The sequence below is a fragment of the Bos grunniens genome, chromosome 14 (assembly GCF_055505025.1).
Source record: "Bos grunniens cultivar Pamir isolate PY7600 chromosome 14, Bosgru_T2T1.0, whole genome shotgun sequence".
In the NCBI taxonomy this organism is placed as follows: domain Eukaryota; kingdom Metazoa; phylum Chordata; class Mammalia; order Artiodactyla; family Bovidae; genus Bos; species Bos grunniens.
Window position 1 is genome coordinate 34,905,326 of NC_141178.1, and position 13,947 is coordinate 34,919,272.

Consider the following 13,947-nt stretch of genomic DNA (forward strand, 5'->3'; position numbering starts at 1 on the left):
TGCAAGTTACCTATTGAATGCCCTGGCTAAAGTAGATTTCTTAGATGGATCCAGCAAATCTCCAGAACGTTGTTAATTGGCTACATTTGTTTAGACCCCCAAGGACACACCCCCACCCACCATGTCATAATTTCTATGTACTTAGCAATTACAAGACTGTAACTATGCCCCAAAAGATTCCTCAGCATCAGCCATTTATTGGTTTCATTTTAATCTTAATACATTCTAATACACCAATACACCTTGTAAAGACTTATTATTTTGTACTCTAAATATCTCTTGAAAAATTCACTATTTGTGTGGATAATTATTCTAGTTAAGGCAAAAAAGATGAAGCAATATTCTTGGGGAATGCCACCAACTGAATAACAATACTCCAAAATTTACAGCTTATAACACAACTTTTATTAGAAAAGTTATACATAACATAGCATCAACTATTTTCAAGAACAATATTAAACCCGATAAGCAACAAAAACCAGACTAACAAAATGTGTAACGAGAAACTAATGACCTTTCTATAATCAAACATTCAATTATCTACAATGTCTTTATACAAAGGGAGAAAAATCCATGGTTTACAGGCACATGATACTGAAATAAAGCGGCAATAGCAATTTATACAATTACCATCTCAAGAAACTGAATCATCAAAACAGGAATTACGAGTTCACAAATTTAAAACATCTTCACATAATTTAAAATTATTGGGTATACACCGAAGTCTGAGTGATTTTTTTTTTTCCACACAAGTGCCAACACTTAAGCTAGAACTTTTAGTGTGTAATTTTGCCCTAAAAAGTTAAGACATGTTTTGATAATCATAACAGTCACATAATTTCTGGTGCTACCTGGTCTGTTAATATTTAAAGCCTTTATTTGGATGTTTTTCACTTAATTTATAGGAAACTATTGGATTTCTGTTGCAAAGCTATTACAGTTCCAAAGGAGTGTGCAAGCTTTGGAAAAAAAGATCAGTACTAAAACTTACAATAAATATCAAAGAAGCCATTAGTTTTTACAGCACTGTCTGCTTAAAGGTTAAGTCTACCAGTTGTACAGTTTCCCATCAGTCTGTCCTTTCAGTTAGCACAGCAATTTCTATTTTCATGATCTGAATACTCAAATATGTCCAAACATCTTTTTAAAACCTTGATTTACAGCTCCTGGAAAATCAGAGATGCTTTTTATACTCATTCTACTCTAAAAGTCTATTTCTGCTCATTTTAGAGTCTCACTAAAACAACAGATGTCAGCACAGTTAAAAAGTTTCAAATGGAATGATTTACAAAATAGGGCACTTTAAACCAAGTCCTACCTTTTTATAGTTACAGTACAATTTCACATACCAACCCCCACCCCCAGTGGTGAATTGTGAAATTATACTTTAAAACTTATCCCGAGAAGACAGTCTGTCTGGGGCACCATCCCCGAAGGCCAATGGTCCCTTCTAAGACTGCCGGGTGCTGCTGATGGGAAAAGACAATTTCTGTCAAAGATTCACACTACTGTTCTTAACTGGCAGGTGTTTTTCCCTGAAACGTTCTCCTTTAGAATGCAGTAATGGAGAACTAAGAGAAAAACTCCAACCTTCCGTTGCTACTCAATTATATGCGCCAATATTGCACACATCTGTTCTGGACTGATCTTGGGGTGCTTGCTTTCTCCACCAGAACACAAACACCATACGAGCAGTTCTGCTTAAAGAGGAAATGGGTAAATTTAAAATACTGGAAAAAATGAAAAAAAGGCAGAGACTTTGTACAGACAAAAATCTAAATTTTCTGGAAGGGTTTTGTGTGCCCTACACACGGGGGCAATTTGTACACACTAGTGAAATGAACACTAGCTCTAACGCTTCTAGCTGCTCAAATAATGTGGAACCTTGGTCCCGGTGTTGCAATGATATCACTGTATGGTTCTTCCTGTGTCAGCTCAATAGCTTGTTGCTTTTTAAGAACCAAGAAGCTGTAGAACTTTGCTGCAGCTTGCTTTCTGTTCGTGTTTCGGCACAACTCAAGCAAACTGATAGATTCAGCTCCAGTTTTAGCGAGAGCTCGCTGAAATAAAACCAAAGAGGAAGGATTAAATGAAAGTAATCAGCAGACCAAAGCAGTAATTTTAGAAGCATACTATTTTTGTATATTATGTGAATGTTTCTCATGTTTAAAAAAAGCAAAGGGACAATGTTAACACAGACTCATTTCTTTCTTTGTAGATTTAATCGAACTGATAAAATAGTAAAATGTAGCACTTACAGTTTCCCAAACTTTCAACTATCCTTTGAATCTATTTTAGGAGACCCTGAGCATCTTGCCTGGTATTTCATAGACACTCAAGCAATCTCCTCTGTATCTGATACATGAAGGCCCAAGGATAAGTGACACTCTAACCCTGTACAATGATTTGACAAACTTAATGATTCAACACATTAAATCTGCTCAACCCCAAATAAGATGTATACACACACCAAGAAGCTCTGCTTTGCAGAGTAACAAAGGGAAAGTATTCACCTGGATGCTTTCCAGGCTCGATTTTAGCCTAACAGCTTATGTATTAAAGTAGTTTAAGGTATGTGCTTTTGGAAGAAGTTTCACAAAAGGCAGACTTGCTGGTTATACAGCATGTAACTTTTCCTTTTAAGGAAACAATGCCAGAAGCCTTTGATGAAATTTTTCTCTAAGCCTTCACTGGCATACCTGAAGACCATGAAGCATCTGCTGGGTCCTTTTGTTCCACCTTCTTTCCTCTTGATCCTGATCGCCCCCTGAAGCATCTTCATCCTAAGTGAAAATGACCCCACACAAAAACTGACAAAAAACTGACAAACTTATCTCCTGAAAGCTCTAAATTGTGCATTTTGGTTAGTGGAAAAAACACTTAGCATTTAGTTCAGTCTGTTCTTAAATCACAGAAGAACGTCCTCTGTGCATTTAGCTGACTACATGATGCTGTACTGATCTAGAAGCGTGGGTCTACACAGTGTGGTCCATGGACTAATGCTGGCAGGCAATGGGTTACTGGCCGCTCTAAGAAACTTACATCAAGTGTTTCAAAAGAAATGGGCTATAATTTATATTTAACTGTAATAGCCTGGTTCCCAGTCACCTGCCACCTACAAGACTGAGGTTGGCACCGGCCAAGAGCTGAGATACTCCCAAACTATATTGGAACTATACATAATATCCAAAGGACCAGGAGTTAACAATTTCAAAAACATCAGAAAGTATAATTTTAAATACTAATTGAACACAGTCTGAGATTCTCTAGAACACAGGCTGGAAGAACTCTGGGGCTAAATTCTTACTTTAAAACAATGTAAGGCTCATAATCAAGCCCTAAGTGGTTATGAAACCTATGCTGGCATAAATTACAAATATGAACAGATGGTAATGAGAATTAGTCTTGGAAGAAACTTTAAACATAAAGGTTTAAATAAAATATTTGACAGGACATCAAACAGAAAAATATCTAAGTCTTCTGTAACAATCTTAAAGATCCAACAAAAGCAGGGGCGGGGGTTGGGAAGACAAAAGACCCTGAGCAGCCAAAGTGTGCATGAGGAAAAGGAAATCCATTCCCAAACTACCTCTACTTTTTTAAAAAATAAAAACCAGATCAGCCAAGTCACATCCCACTCCACTCTAACGAAAAAACAAACCCCTCACAAATAGAGGGGTTATACGAGAGGCAGATGTTAGTAGCAGTAAGAACTGACCCTCAACCACAAGAGAACGTCTCAGAGCAGCTTACAATTTAGAAGTCAAGAAATCAGCGAAAGGGCAAACCTCTTGTACTCCAAAACCCACAAGGGACCAAGTGAGTTCTTTAACACAGCATAAAACTTGAGGGTCTTGATGGTCTAGCGCAGTGGTCCACAACCTTTTTGGCACCAGGGACCGGTTTTTGTAGAAGACAATTTTTCCACGGATGGGGTGGGGTGTGATGATTTGGGGATGAATCAAGAGCATTACATATATCGTGTGCTTTATTTCTATTACTACGTTGTGATATATAATGAAATAATTATAAAACTTACCATAACGTAAAGAGCCCTGAGCCTGTTTGCCTCCAACTAGACGCTGCCATCTGGGGGTGATGGGAGACAGTGGCAGGCGCTCCACAGCACTAGCATCACCACCTTGGCTCTACTGGCATCAGATAATCGTAAGGAGTCCCTTGCATGCGCACTTCACAGTGGTTTGCACTCCAATGAGCATCTAATGCCACTGCTGATCTGACAGGAGGCAGGGCTCAGGTGGTGTGAGGATGGGGCATGGCTATAAATACAGATGAAACTCCACTCCTTCACCTGCCGCTCACCCCCTGCTGTGAGGCCTACCTAGGTCCCAACAGGCCTTGGACCAATGGTTGGGGACCCCTGGTCTAGACCACTAAGAATTTTGCTAAGTTTTGCTTTTATTCAAACATTTTTCATCACTCTGATAATTAACTCAGCTCCAATATGAAAAATAACAACAAGCTGGTGGAAGATTTTCACTAAATCTGGATGGGAATGTACTCATCAGATCTTTTTACATTTCCTTACCTCCTCCTCCTCATCATCTTCTTTCTCCTTCTCCTTCTCCTTCTCTTTTTCTGGTAAAAGTTCTAACTCCGGAATTAACTGACAGATATTTGGAGGTTCTTCTGGGGGCAGCTCTACAGGAGGTATTTCCATCTGCTCTGCCTGCTGAGGCTTAAAGCAACAAAAATAAGGCAATTTAAGGATGCACATTTTAAAGGTAGCTTCTTTTAAGTATGTAGTTGCTGCAGTTCTCAAAATGAAAAGAAATACTGGAGTCACACCTCCACACTTCCTCATAATCAAAAACTGATTACAAGTCTCAGCATTAGTTTACACAAGAAAATCCATTCACTGTCTTACTATCCTAGAGCAAAGGTGCTTTGTTTTTATACTTACTATTTGCAAACACTTAACAAAAAACCCTCAAAACTTTCTGTATTAACATTTTAGGAATAAACAGAATCCACTGACTCCAAGGGCAATGCAAAAAGACTCTACCATTAATTAGCCTGGCACAGGCAACCATTACTGTGTAAGACTGCCTTAAGGTCATTGCAACTCAGCTTGAGTGCTAAATAGGCCTTTGGGCTCTTCCTGAAGCAAATAATACAAATGAGGAGACTATTTTTCTGGATCCATTTCTTGTATTTTCTTCTCTGACTTAATACAAACAAACGAGAACATTAAAATACTGACAAGGAAACAATTATCCAGAGAGTGGTACTAAAGCAACCCACCTATTACCTGCTCCCCTTCCTCAACTCAAAGAGAAAAATATGCCCAGCCTTTTACAACTCCTTAACACCAGGGTGGGGTGGGGAGGGGGGGAGCTTAGAGAACTATATCTTCATGGAGGCTGAACCAAGAGCCTAAGGTACCAAAAAGTCTCCCTATGTCCAAATTAATGTATTCTATAGACTTAAGCTTGGGAAGCTTCAAACCAGACCACCTTCCTTTTCACTTACAATAGCACACTGAAATGAACTTAATGGTAGCCAGCTTAAACAAAGTAGCAAGATGCTACTTTACTTTTTGGACAAATATATTCTAGTTTCTTAACGAGATAGCCTGAAACTACTTTGTACTATAGATATGCAGGAATGTTTGCTAAACAATAAAGCAGAATCTGGACGAGAACAGAGGCCTAGGAATAAATCTACACTATACGGTCAATTAATTTAGCACAAAGGAGCCAAGAGTATACAAAAAGGAGAGGACAATCTCTTCAATAAATGGTGTTGGGTAAACCAGACAGCCACATGTATAAGAATGAAATGGATTAAAGACTTGAATCTAAGATTTGAAACCATAACACTCCTAGAAGAAAATACTGGTAAGAAACTTATTGGTCTTGACAGACTTTTTTGGATTTGACACCAAAAGCAAAGGCAATAAAAGCAAAAATAAACAAGTTGCACATCATCAAACTAAAACACACTACAAAGGATACCATCAGGAAAATGAAAAGGCAACCTACAGAATGGGGAAGTATCTGCAAATCATTTATCTGATAAGAGACTAATATTCCAGATATATAAACAACTGAACTTAGCTCAAGAGCAAAACAAACTGAAATGGGCAATGGATCTGAACACAAATTTTTCCAAAGACAATATACCTGATGACCAACAGGTACAAGAAAAGGTGCTCAAAACATCTCTAATTAGTCAGTGTAAATAAAAACCCCAAGAGTATCACCTGACACCTGTCTGAATGACTAACCTGTTAGAACACCAAAAAAGACGAGAGAGAGCAGCAAGTGTTGGCAAGGATGAGGAGAAAGGGAACCCTCATGCACTGCTGGTGGAAATGTAAACTGGCTCAGCCATTACGGAAACTGTGGAAGTTCTTCAAAAAATTAAAACTTAAATTAAAACTAGAAATTTCACCTCCAGGTACTTATCCAAAGGAAATGAAATTACTATGTGGAAAAGATGCTTCCCTGCTCACAGCTAAGCTATGAAAACAACCTAAGGGTCCATCAACACATAAATGGATGAAGAGAATATGATACACACACAGATATAATATTCACCACAAGAAATTATGCCTTTTGTGACAACACGGATGGACCTGGAGAGCACTACGCTAAGTGAAATGAAAGATGAGTCCTATATGACAGCTGTATCACTTACATATGCAATCTTAAAAAGCTGACATTCACAGAAGCAAAGAGTAAAATGGTGGTCATGAAGGCTAGAAGGCAGAGGAAATGAGATGTAGCAGACGTTGGTCAGAGTATACACTTCCAGTTATAAGTAAGTTTGGGGGATCTAATACACAATATGATGATTACAATGAACAATACAACTGTCCCTGTGTATCTGCAAGGGATTAGTTTCAGGATCCCTTCTAAATAGAAAAATTCATGGATACTAAAGTATCTTACATAAAACACTTATTCCAGACAGCCCTCAGTATACATCCATGGATAAGGAGGTTCAACCAACTATAACTACATACTTGAAAATTGCTCAGAGTAGATGTTGTGTGACAAGAAAAAAATCTAATTCTGTATAAAGTGATGGATAGTAACTAAACTTATCATAGTAATCATTTCACAATATATACATGTATCAAGTCATTATACTGTACACCCCAAACTAATACAATTTATATGTCAATTTTATCTCAATAAAAATGGAGGGAAAATGTTCCATCTTGCTAACAGTTATTTATTAGCAGGAAGCTTGTTCTATTTTATTCAAAATGTATTTAACAGGTTCCTTATGTTGCTTTTCTTATTCTATCTAGAACTGTCTGATTCACCATGGGCTAATGTTTGAGAAATAAAATAAAATTAGAACCTAGTATCAAGGAATCCATATTAGCCAAGGATGTTCAGGCCACTCTGAAGCAACACTATCCAAGAAGAGTCAGAAAAAACCAAAAACTTCTACACTAAAAACAACTCCCACTCAGGGCACACAATATTTAGATCCCTGGCTGCCATTTTTTCTCTCTGGATCCATTCCTTTTCTGCCCAAACCAAGATACTTCAAAAGGTCTCCTTAAATAACACTTGCTACTACTAGGGATCTAAAATATTGTCTGAACATCCCAAACATTTTGATGGAGACGTGTGCTTACAGGGATCATGGGTTCTGGGTCAATCTGTCCCGCTTTTCGTTTAACTCCCTGAGGTGGTGGTGGGGGCATGGCGGATTCATCCAAGTTTGTTCTGCTGGTCTCCATCGACTCCTGGAGGCGGCTGGGCTCTTCCAAAATGGGCTCATCTACAATTGGTCACATGAAGAGAAGACTTAGGTCATACAGTCCTTAACAATATTTTAGAACCATTTAATAGTAATATGCTACAACATAGGTACTTTGCCTAGTAAGGAAGGCAGAATAAAATTTTACCTCCACAAAAGTTACTCAATTTATAACAATACATTTAAAAGTGGGAGGGAGCTTTAAAAGGACAGGTGCCACTTCCAGTCCAAGGCAGGACAATCCTTTAGCAGACCAGCACTCAGCCAACTCCTAAACCTCTAAGCAATCAGAGAATATAAAGCATGTATTTCCCTGTTCAAAATTTGAGTACACTTCTTTGTTCCTGATTTCTTTTACTTGGGCAATATATAGGTAAAATTTAACCCAAATGTTCACTTAAACTTTATGAGGGAACTATTCTAGTAAAACAGACCGATAACATCACGCTGCTGATGTTGCTGCTGCTGGTCCTCTCTAGGAACCTCTGGATTTTCAAATTCTTTGAGGAATTCATCCAAATTATCAGCCTCTCCTCCTTTCCTCCTTTTTCGAAGATCTTCTGGTACTAGTGGTGTAAGACAGCGTGTAAAGAGCTATAAAAAATTAAAAAATCAATTATATAATCTCTATTACAAATCACAAGAAATGAAACCCTACCACTAACATTACAATGTTTTAATAGTTGGTGTATATATACGTAAAATTGAGCACGATTTCTACTTAATGTTACACCATATTCACACTCCATTCTGTAATTTGAAGTCCTGTAAGATTTTCATTGCAGCAATTTTAGATAATTTGAGGATGACATTTTTTTATCCATTGTTTAACTTGGGGATTTAGTTTTAAATTTATTGACCTGCAGTTTATTTTCACATTCATACACTTAAAACTCAATCTAACTGAAATCATACCCAATAGCTTTACATAGTACCCTTTTCACTTAATGATATAGTAATTTTATATTATTTCTAGTATGTTTAATGACTGAATATTCCACTGAGTGGAAATATATATGCTTGTGCATATATATGCCACGCTTGAAAGATTTTTTAATATTTTAAGGTTCTTTAGAAAAATTTAACTGTAAATATAATTATTTAACATCTTCATAGAGTTTTTTCCCCCATATTTTAAATTATCTCAGGAAAAATTACTGAAAATGAAACTACTAAGTCAAAAAAAAAAAACTTAAGAACCTTCTTCCAAATGACTATGATTGTGCACCGAAAAAACAGCAGTTTTAACAAAGCTTGCTGCTTTAAAGACTTTGTTTTTAAACAATCGGTTCTAAGAATATTTCAAGTCTAGAAAACGGCTTGTAAATTAAAAGAAATTCTCATAAAGCCAGAAATCTGTATTGTGGGAAAAGCAGAACCAAGCCATGTTTTAGCCAGAAAGCATCATCTAAAGAATGTAGACTTGAACCACGGTACACACTAAGGCAACAGAACTAATAATTTATCATAGGAAGCTGAGAAAGAACTATTATTAAAAACACCAGTGGCTTTTTAGAATAGTGAAAATTCATTCCACATCTTTTAGAAATGTAGGTGTCACTTATAATCTTCCAGATCAGGTTTATGTTCAGTATACTGTGGTTTAAGGGAGAAAAAAGATGCCATATGGCTGGCTGAACAATACCTGATCAAAAATGATTTAAACAAAAGGTTTTAACATTTATTTTAAAAAACGATCAAAATCTGTATGAAATTTTAAATTCTGCAAACGCTATTACCTTCAGTAGTCTGTTATTCCATAAAGGCTGAGCAGGTAAAGAGAAGAGTTTTTCCACTCCTCCTGTCTCTTTCCACATCATCAATTTCTTGGTGGGTGGTGCCAGATCCAAAGTAGTAACAATATCAGAATAATCACTAAGCTGGGCTCTAATTGTCTTGCTATCCAACTCTTTGACACTGTCAACAATGAGCTTCCTCTTCCTCTTGGCTTTTGTTTCTTTGACTGGCATGATAAAAGAAAATAAGATCATCTTTCTGAGAGGCGAGCAAGAACCGTACAACTTTGGTCTCATTGTATTTCTGCCTTTCTACATGTCTAGAAGAAATGTTAAACTTTCATGAGTACAGAATCTATTTTAACTGATGCTTCCCAAGCATCATATAGAAGCTGACATATGATAAATGTTCAATAAAAATTTGCTGAATGAGTATGTATAGACTTTTAGCACAAAATGGCCAAAAAAAAACAAAGAACCAATTCATTTTTGCCCATGTAGTTTTATACTGTAAACACGAAACATACCTCACCTCATTCAGAGTTAGACCCAAGCACTAGGTTTTGCCAATTAGCTAAGTGACCATTAAAAAAAATTAACTTCATTTTGCTAACGTCTTTATTTTCTCATCTGAAATATGGCCAACCACTTACAAGGGATTGTAAAATAATTAGTATAGTGTCTGGCATAGATTGAGGACTCCATAAATGGTTGCAATTACTATGATTTTTATTAGAAAAGTTACAATTCATATATGGCAGCTGCATAAGCAGCTTGATGAAGTGAAACAAGCCCAAACCCACTTAAATGAACCTGAAACTCCATCCTATACACTTTTGTGTGTTCACTTCTAATCCTTACTAAATTCTTACAAAGCAGGTAACATTATCTCAGTTTCTTAAGATACAGAAAGGCTCATGGTATTAAATACATTCCTCAAGATTTCATTCTGTCATACGTTATATAACTCTATTGGTTTTAAAGATAAAATATGCACGTGGTTCGAAAGTCAAGAAGCTGTTACACAGTGATGGCCTCTGTCCAGCCCCTGACCTCCACTACTGAGTTTCCTTTCTTGAAATTACAAGTTCAAGTTCTTTTAACAGGTGGCTACACTCAGCTGTCTTAAACAATGCAGTATTTGTCCTTACCTTTTTTAATAGATCTCTGTGATATCTGTTAATAATACAGTACATAATTTACTTAATTACCAAGGTTACCCTACTACTGAAGTTCCGTGAGGAAAGACTCATTCATTTTTATATTTTCAGTTCCTAAATTGTGTTTGTTACATAGAAAAGTACTCTTTTTTAAACCAGAAGCCATGTACCAATTCTGGTCATCAGATTCTACGTAGGAAATCTCGAAAGTTAATCTTGTTTTAACTTAGAAGTAATAACAATATCTTGAGTCACACTGTAAATAGCTTATTCCATCCCACTGTACCCATAAACCATTTAGAAGTTTTTAAGTTTCACATCCAAATTACATATTGCCTCTTCTACTCAGAAGAGGCACCTCCAATTATACTTTGCTATGCTTCTTATTTAAGCACTAGCTAGTCTATCTTATTATCTTACTGAAAAATGCCTTGCAGTGTTTTTAAACTGTTATACACGTGACCTGTTCACATTTTTATAACCCCCAAAGACTGAGATACATATGTGCAGGAAGCCTGTTTCATCCTTTGGAAGTTATTTCACAGCAACTTGTAAAAACATTCTGTAAGATACTAAAATTGTCATTGATTAAAGATTCTACGATAGATGTCGGACAAAGGAGAAAAATTATTTAAAATGAGGAGATTACTAGAAAGTGTGTTTGCTCACCAGTGATATCAATAGGTTCCAAAGCAAAGGCTTCTTCCTCATTTGGAACAAGCGTTGTCTGATCAGTCATAGTTGGCATTGGTTCGACAGGATCCACTGAATCAGGACTATCAGGCCCACCCACTATAAAAGTAGAAATTTGGTCACAAAAGTAAATTTGGAATTTGGAATTTACTATACATCCAACAAATGGTAGGGGAAAAACCCCTTTGAGTAACTGAAAGAAACCCACTGGTACCAAAGAGAAAACATTTTTCTAATTATAAGGTATTTCCAGTTGACCTACTGGCCAAAACACAGGGAGGAGCACAGGGTTAAACACATGAGAGACTCAACCATAAGCACTGTTTAAGATTCACAGTTCATTAAAAGCTGAAATGTTTAGTTTTTGGTCTTCTACATGAAATATGTTTTTGGATGCCATACAGTCACACGCAATCACCGAGCATGAAATGCTTACTTGACACGTTATCATCCTCGTCCATATCATCATGTGCAGGCTGCTCTGGCAACATCACCCCCGCCTCAGACAGGGCAGGGGGGTCGTCAAAGATACCACCATCATTGTTACTAATCAGCTTGTCATCTGAAATAGGGAATGTAACTTAGTTGCAGTTTAGAAAAGAAATGCTGAAAGATCAATAGCCAATCACTGGGAAAATAAAATTATGTCAAAATGGATTAAATTAAAAAATTTAAATCTGTATTCAATATGCATCTGTTCTCTTCATGGTGGTATATGGAAGTATTAAATACTTCCACACATGGGAAAAAAGTCTCCTTCTTAATTTTAAAACTTATACTTACAGACACAAATAGAGAAGCCTGAAGAATTAGTAAAACTTAAAATTCCAAGACAAGCACTTATAAACAAAATTAGGTATTGCTAACATTTTAAGGTTACAGGCTTACGGAAAACTTCAACTGAACCAACTGGTCACAACTCACACATACATACCTAGAGAGATGCTCAAGGCTGAGATTAGCAGCCACTCTAAAACACTGCAACTAAATAAAGAATTTATCACCTTGTAGTGACTTACCTAATATACCACCATCATTTCCTTCTCCAAAATTGTCATCCTTATACTGGTCTTCATACTCTAAATGGTTAATTTTCTCATTAAGATTGCTGGTGCTCTGCTCAGGCTCTAATAGGAGATTAGAAGCACCAGTGCTTGCTAACATGTCATCGTCCTCGAAAGCGCTGCCTTCTCTCATTATCTCACGATCATCCATTCCAAAGTCACCTAAACAAATTTTAGTCAGTCATTAGTTGAAAAAAGTTCGAAATACTGCTGATACAAAAGAAAATGCGTTATGATTTAATTATAATGCCATATTTGCCTAATAAAGTCTTATGTATCTTTGAATATTAAAACATCTGGTTTAAACTTTAAATCTTCAGGATCTACATTGCATAAACCGATTCTGGGGCGTGATCAGAAAATTCAAATAAGATCCAAATTTAGGTTATCCTAAATATGTTTAGTGACATAACTTCAACATTACAGCTAGTGGCTAATGATTTCCTTCTCTATTACCAAAATCATTTTCTTGTAGAATACTGATGTTTCCAACTTCTTCTCTCATGGTTATCTCTTCCACTCTACTCTGGTTCAGGCTGAACTGCTGGGCCACATCGATGTCACTATAAAAGAATTTCAAAAACAGTTTAGTCTTAATTCTCACTGTATTGTTTTATAAGGGAAAACATATCTCAATTCTATTCTATAAGGGGGGAAAAATGTATACACACAACCTATGGAGCCTAAATATTTGACATTAAATAAATACAATCCAAGAATCTACATGATTTAGAAGCGAATTTCATTTGTATTTAAATTTTAAAAATGTTAATGACCAGTGAGCAAAATATAGTATGCTGAAATCACTACATAAAGCAACATGGTATACAGAGAGGAAGAACTTAGAGATGCTTGGGTTTTCATCAGGGCCCTGCTAGGCTATGTGAACACTGACGTTAACTGGCTTTTCTGGAACTCTGTTTAATATGAACCAACCTCAGATTGGGTGATAGTGCAGCATGCGTTTATTGGGGGAAAAACACCTGCACATAAGCAGACCCTTGCAGGTGAAACTGGTGTTAAGGGTCAACTGTACACATTAAATAGAACTGGCAATGTATCGATAAAGAAAGAAACTGGATGATCAGCACCTGGAGTTCATAATACTAATCACTCTTCCTTTTTAGCTGTGTTTAAAAAGGAAAAATTCCACCATAAAAATTAAAAAAACAAAAACAAAACACCAAAGTATAAAGAGAAAAAGTAAAGCAGTCAAATAGTGCTGAGTACTAATTAACACAATAAATTCAAAGTAAGTAATAAATTTACATTTAAGTCACAGATTGTTTTTTTAAAAAAGCAAAAAAAACCAAAAACATTGTTAAACAATAAATGGGGCTTGATGTAGAGGGTTTCTTGGTTAATTGTGCTACTTAATCACTTAGTCACAGTCGCATTCCCTGTCATGGTCATGATAGCTGGCTTCTGAAGACTTGAGGGAGGCAGACAACACAGCACAGTGCTCTGTTACAATGGTCATCTCTGGACAACCTTTCTGTTCTCAAACGTGTGTTGTGACAATGACCTTCACTCGCTCTTTGTATAAAGTTA

At 36.5% G+C, this 13,947-nt stretch overlaps 1 protein-coding gene across 2 annotated transcripts in view; it reads right to left on the reverse strand.

Annotated features, from left to right (window-relative positions):
• Positions 1-382: 382 nt before the first annotated feature.
• RAD21 (RAD21 cohesin complex component) overlaps positions 383-13,947 on the reverse strand; it is a 29,471-nt gene continuing 15,906 nt past the window's right edge. For both annotated transcript variants that reach the window (XM_086336338.1, XM_086336339.1), the window contains exons 5-14: positions 12,853-12,959; positions 12,352-12,558; positions 11,769-11,894; positions 11,309-11,431; positions 9,483-9,706; positions 8,178-8,337; positions 7,619-7,764; positions 4,550-4,699; positions 2,700-2,783; positions 383-2,060 (exon numbers count right to left, since the gene is read on the reverse strand). In XM_086336338.1, the coding sequence (XP_086192464.1) occupies positions 1,869-2,060; positions 2,700-2,783; positions 4,550-4,699; positions 7,619-7,764; positions 8,178-8,337; positions 9,483-9,706; positions 11,309-11,431; positions 11,769-11,894; positions 12,352-12,558; positions 12,853-12,959 (1,519 nt within the window). In that variant the 3' untranslated portion in view covers positions 383-1,868. The remainder of the gene's footprint in view (positions 2,061-2,699; positions 2,784-4,549; positions 4,700-7,618; positions 7,765-8,177; positions 8,338-9,482; positions 9,707-11,308; positions 11,432-11,768; positions 11,895-12,351; positions 12,559-12,852; positions 12,960-13,947) is intronic.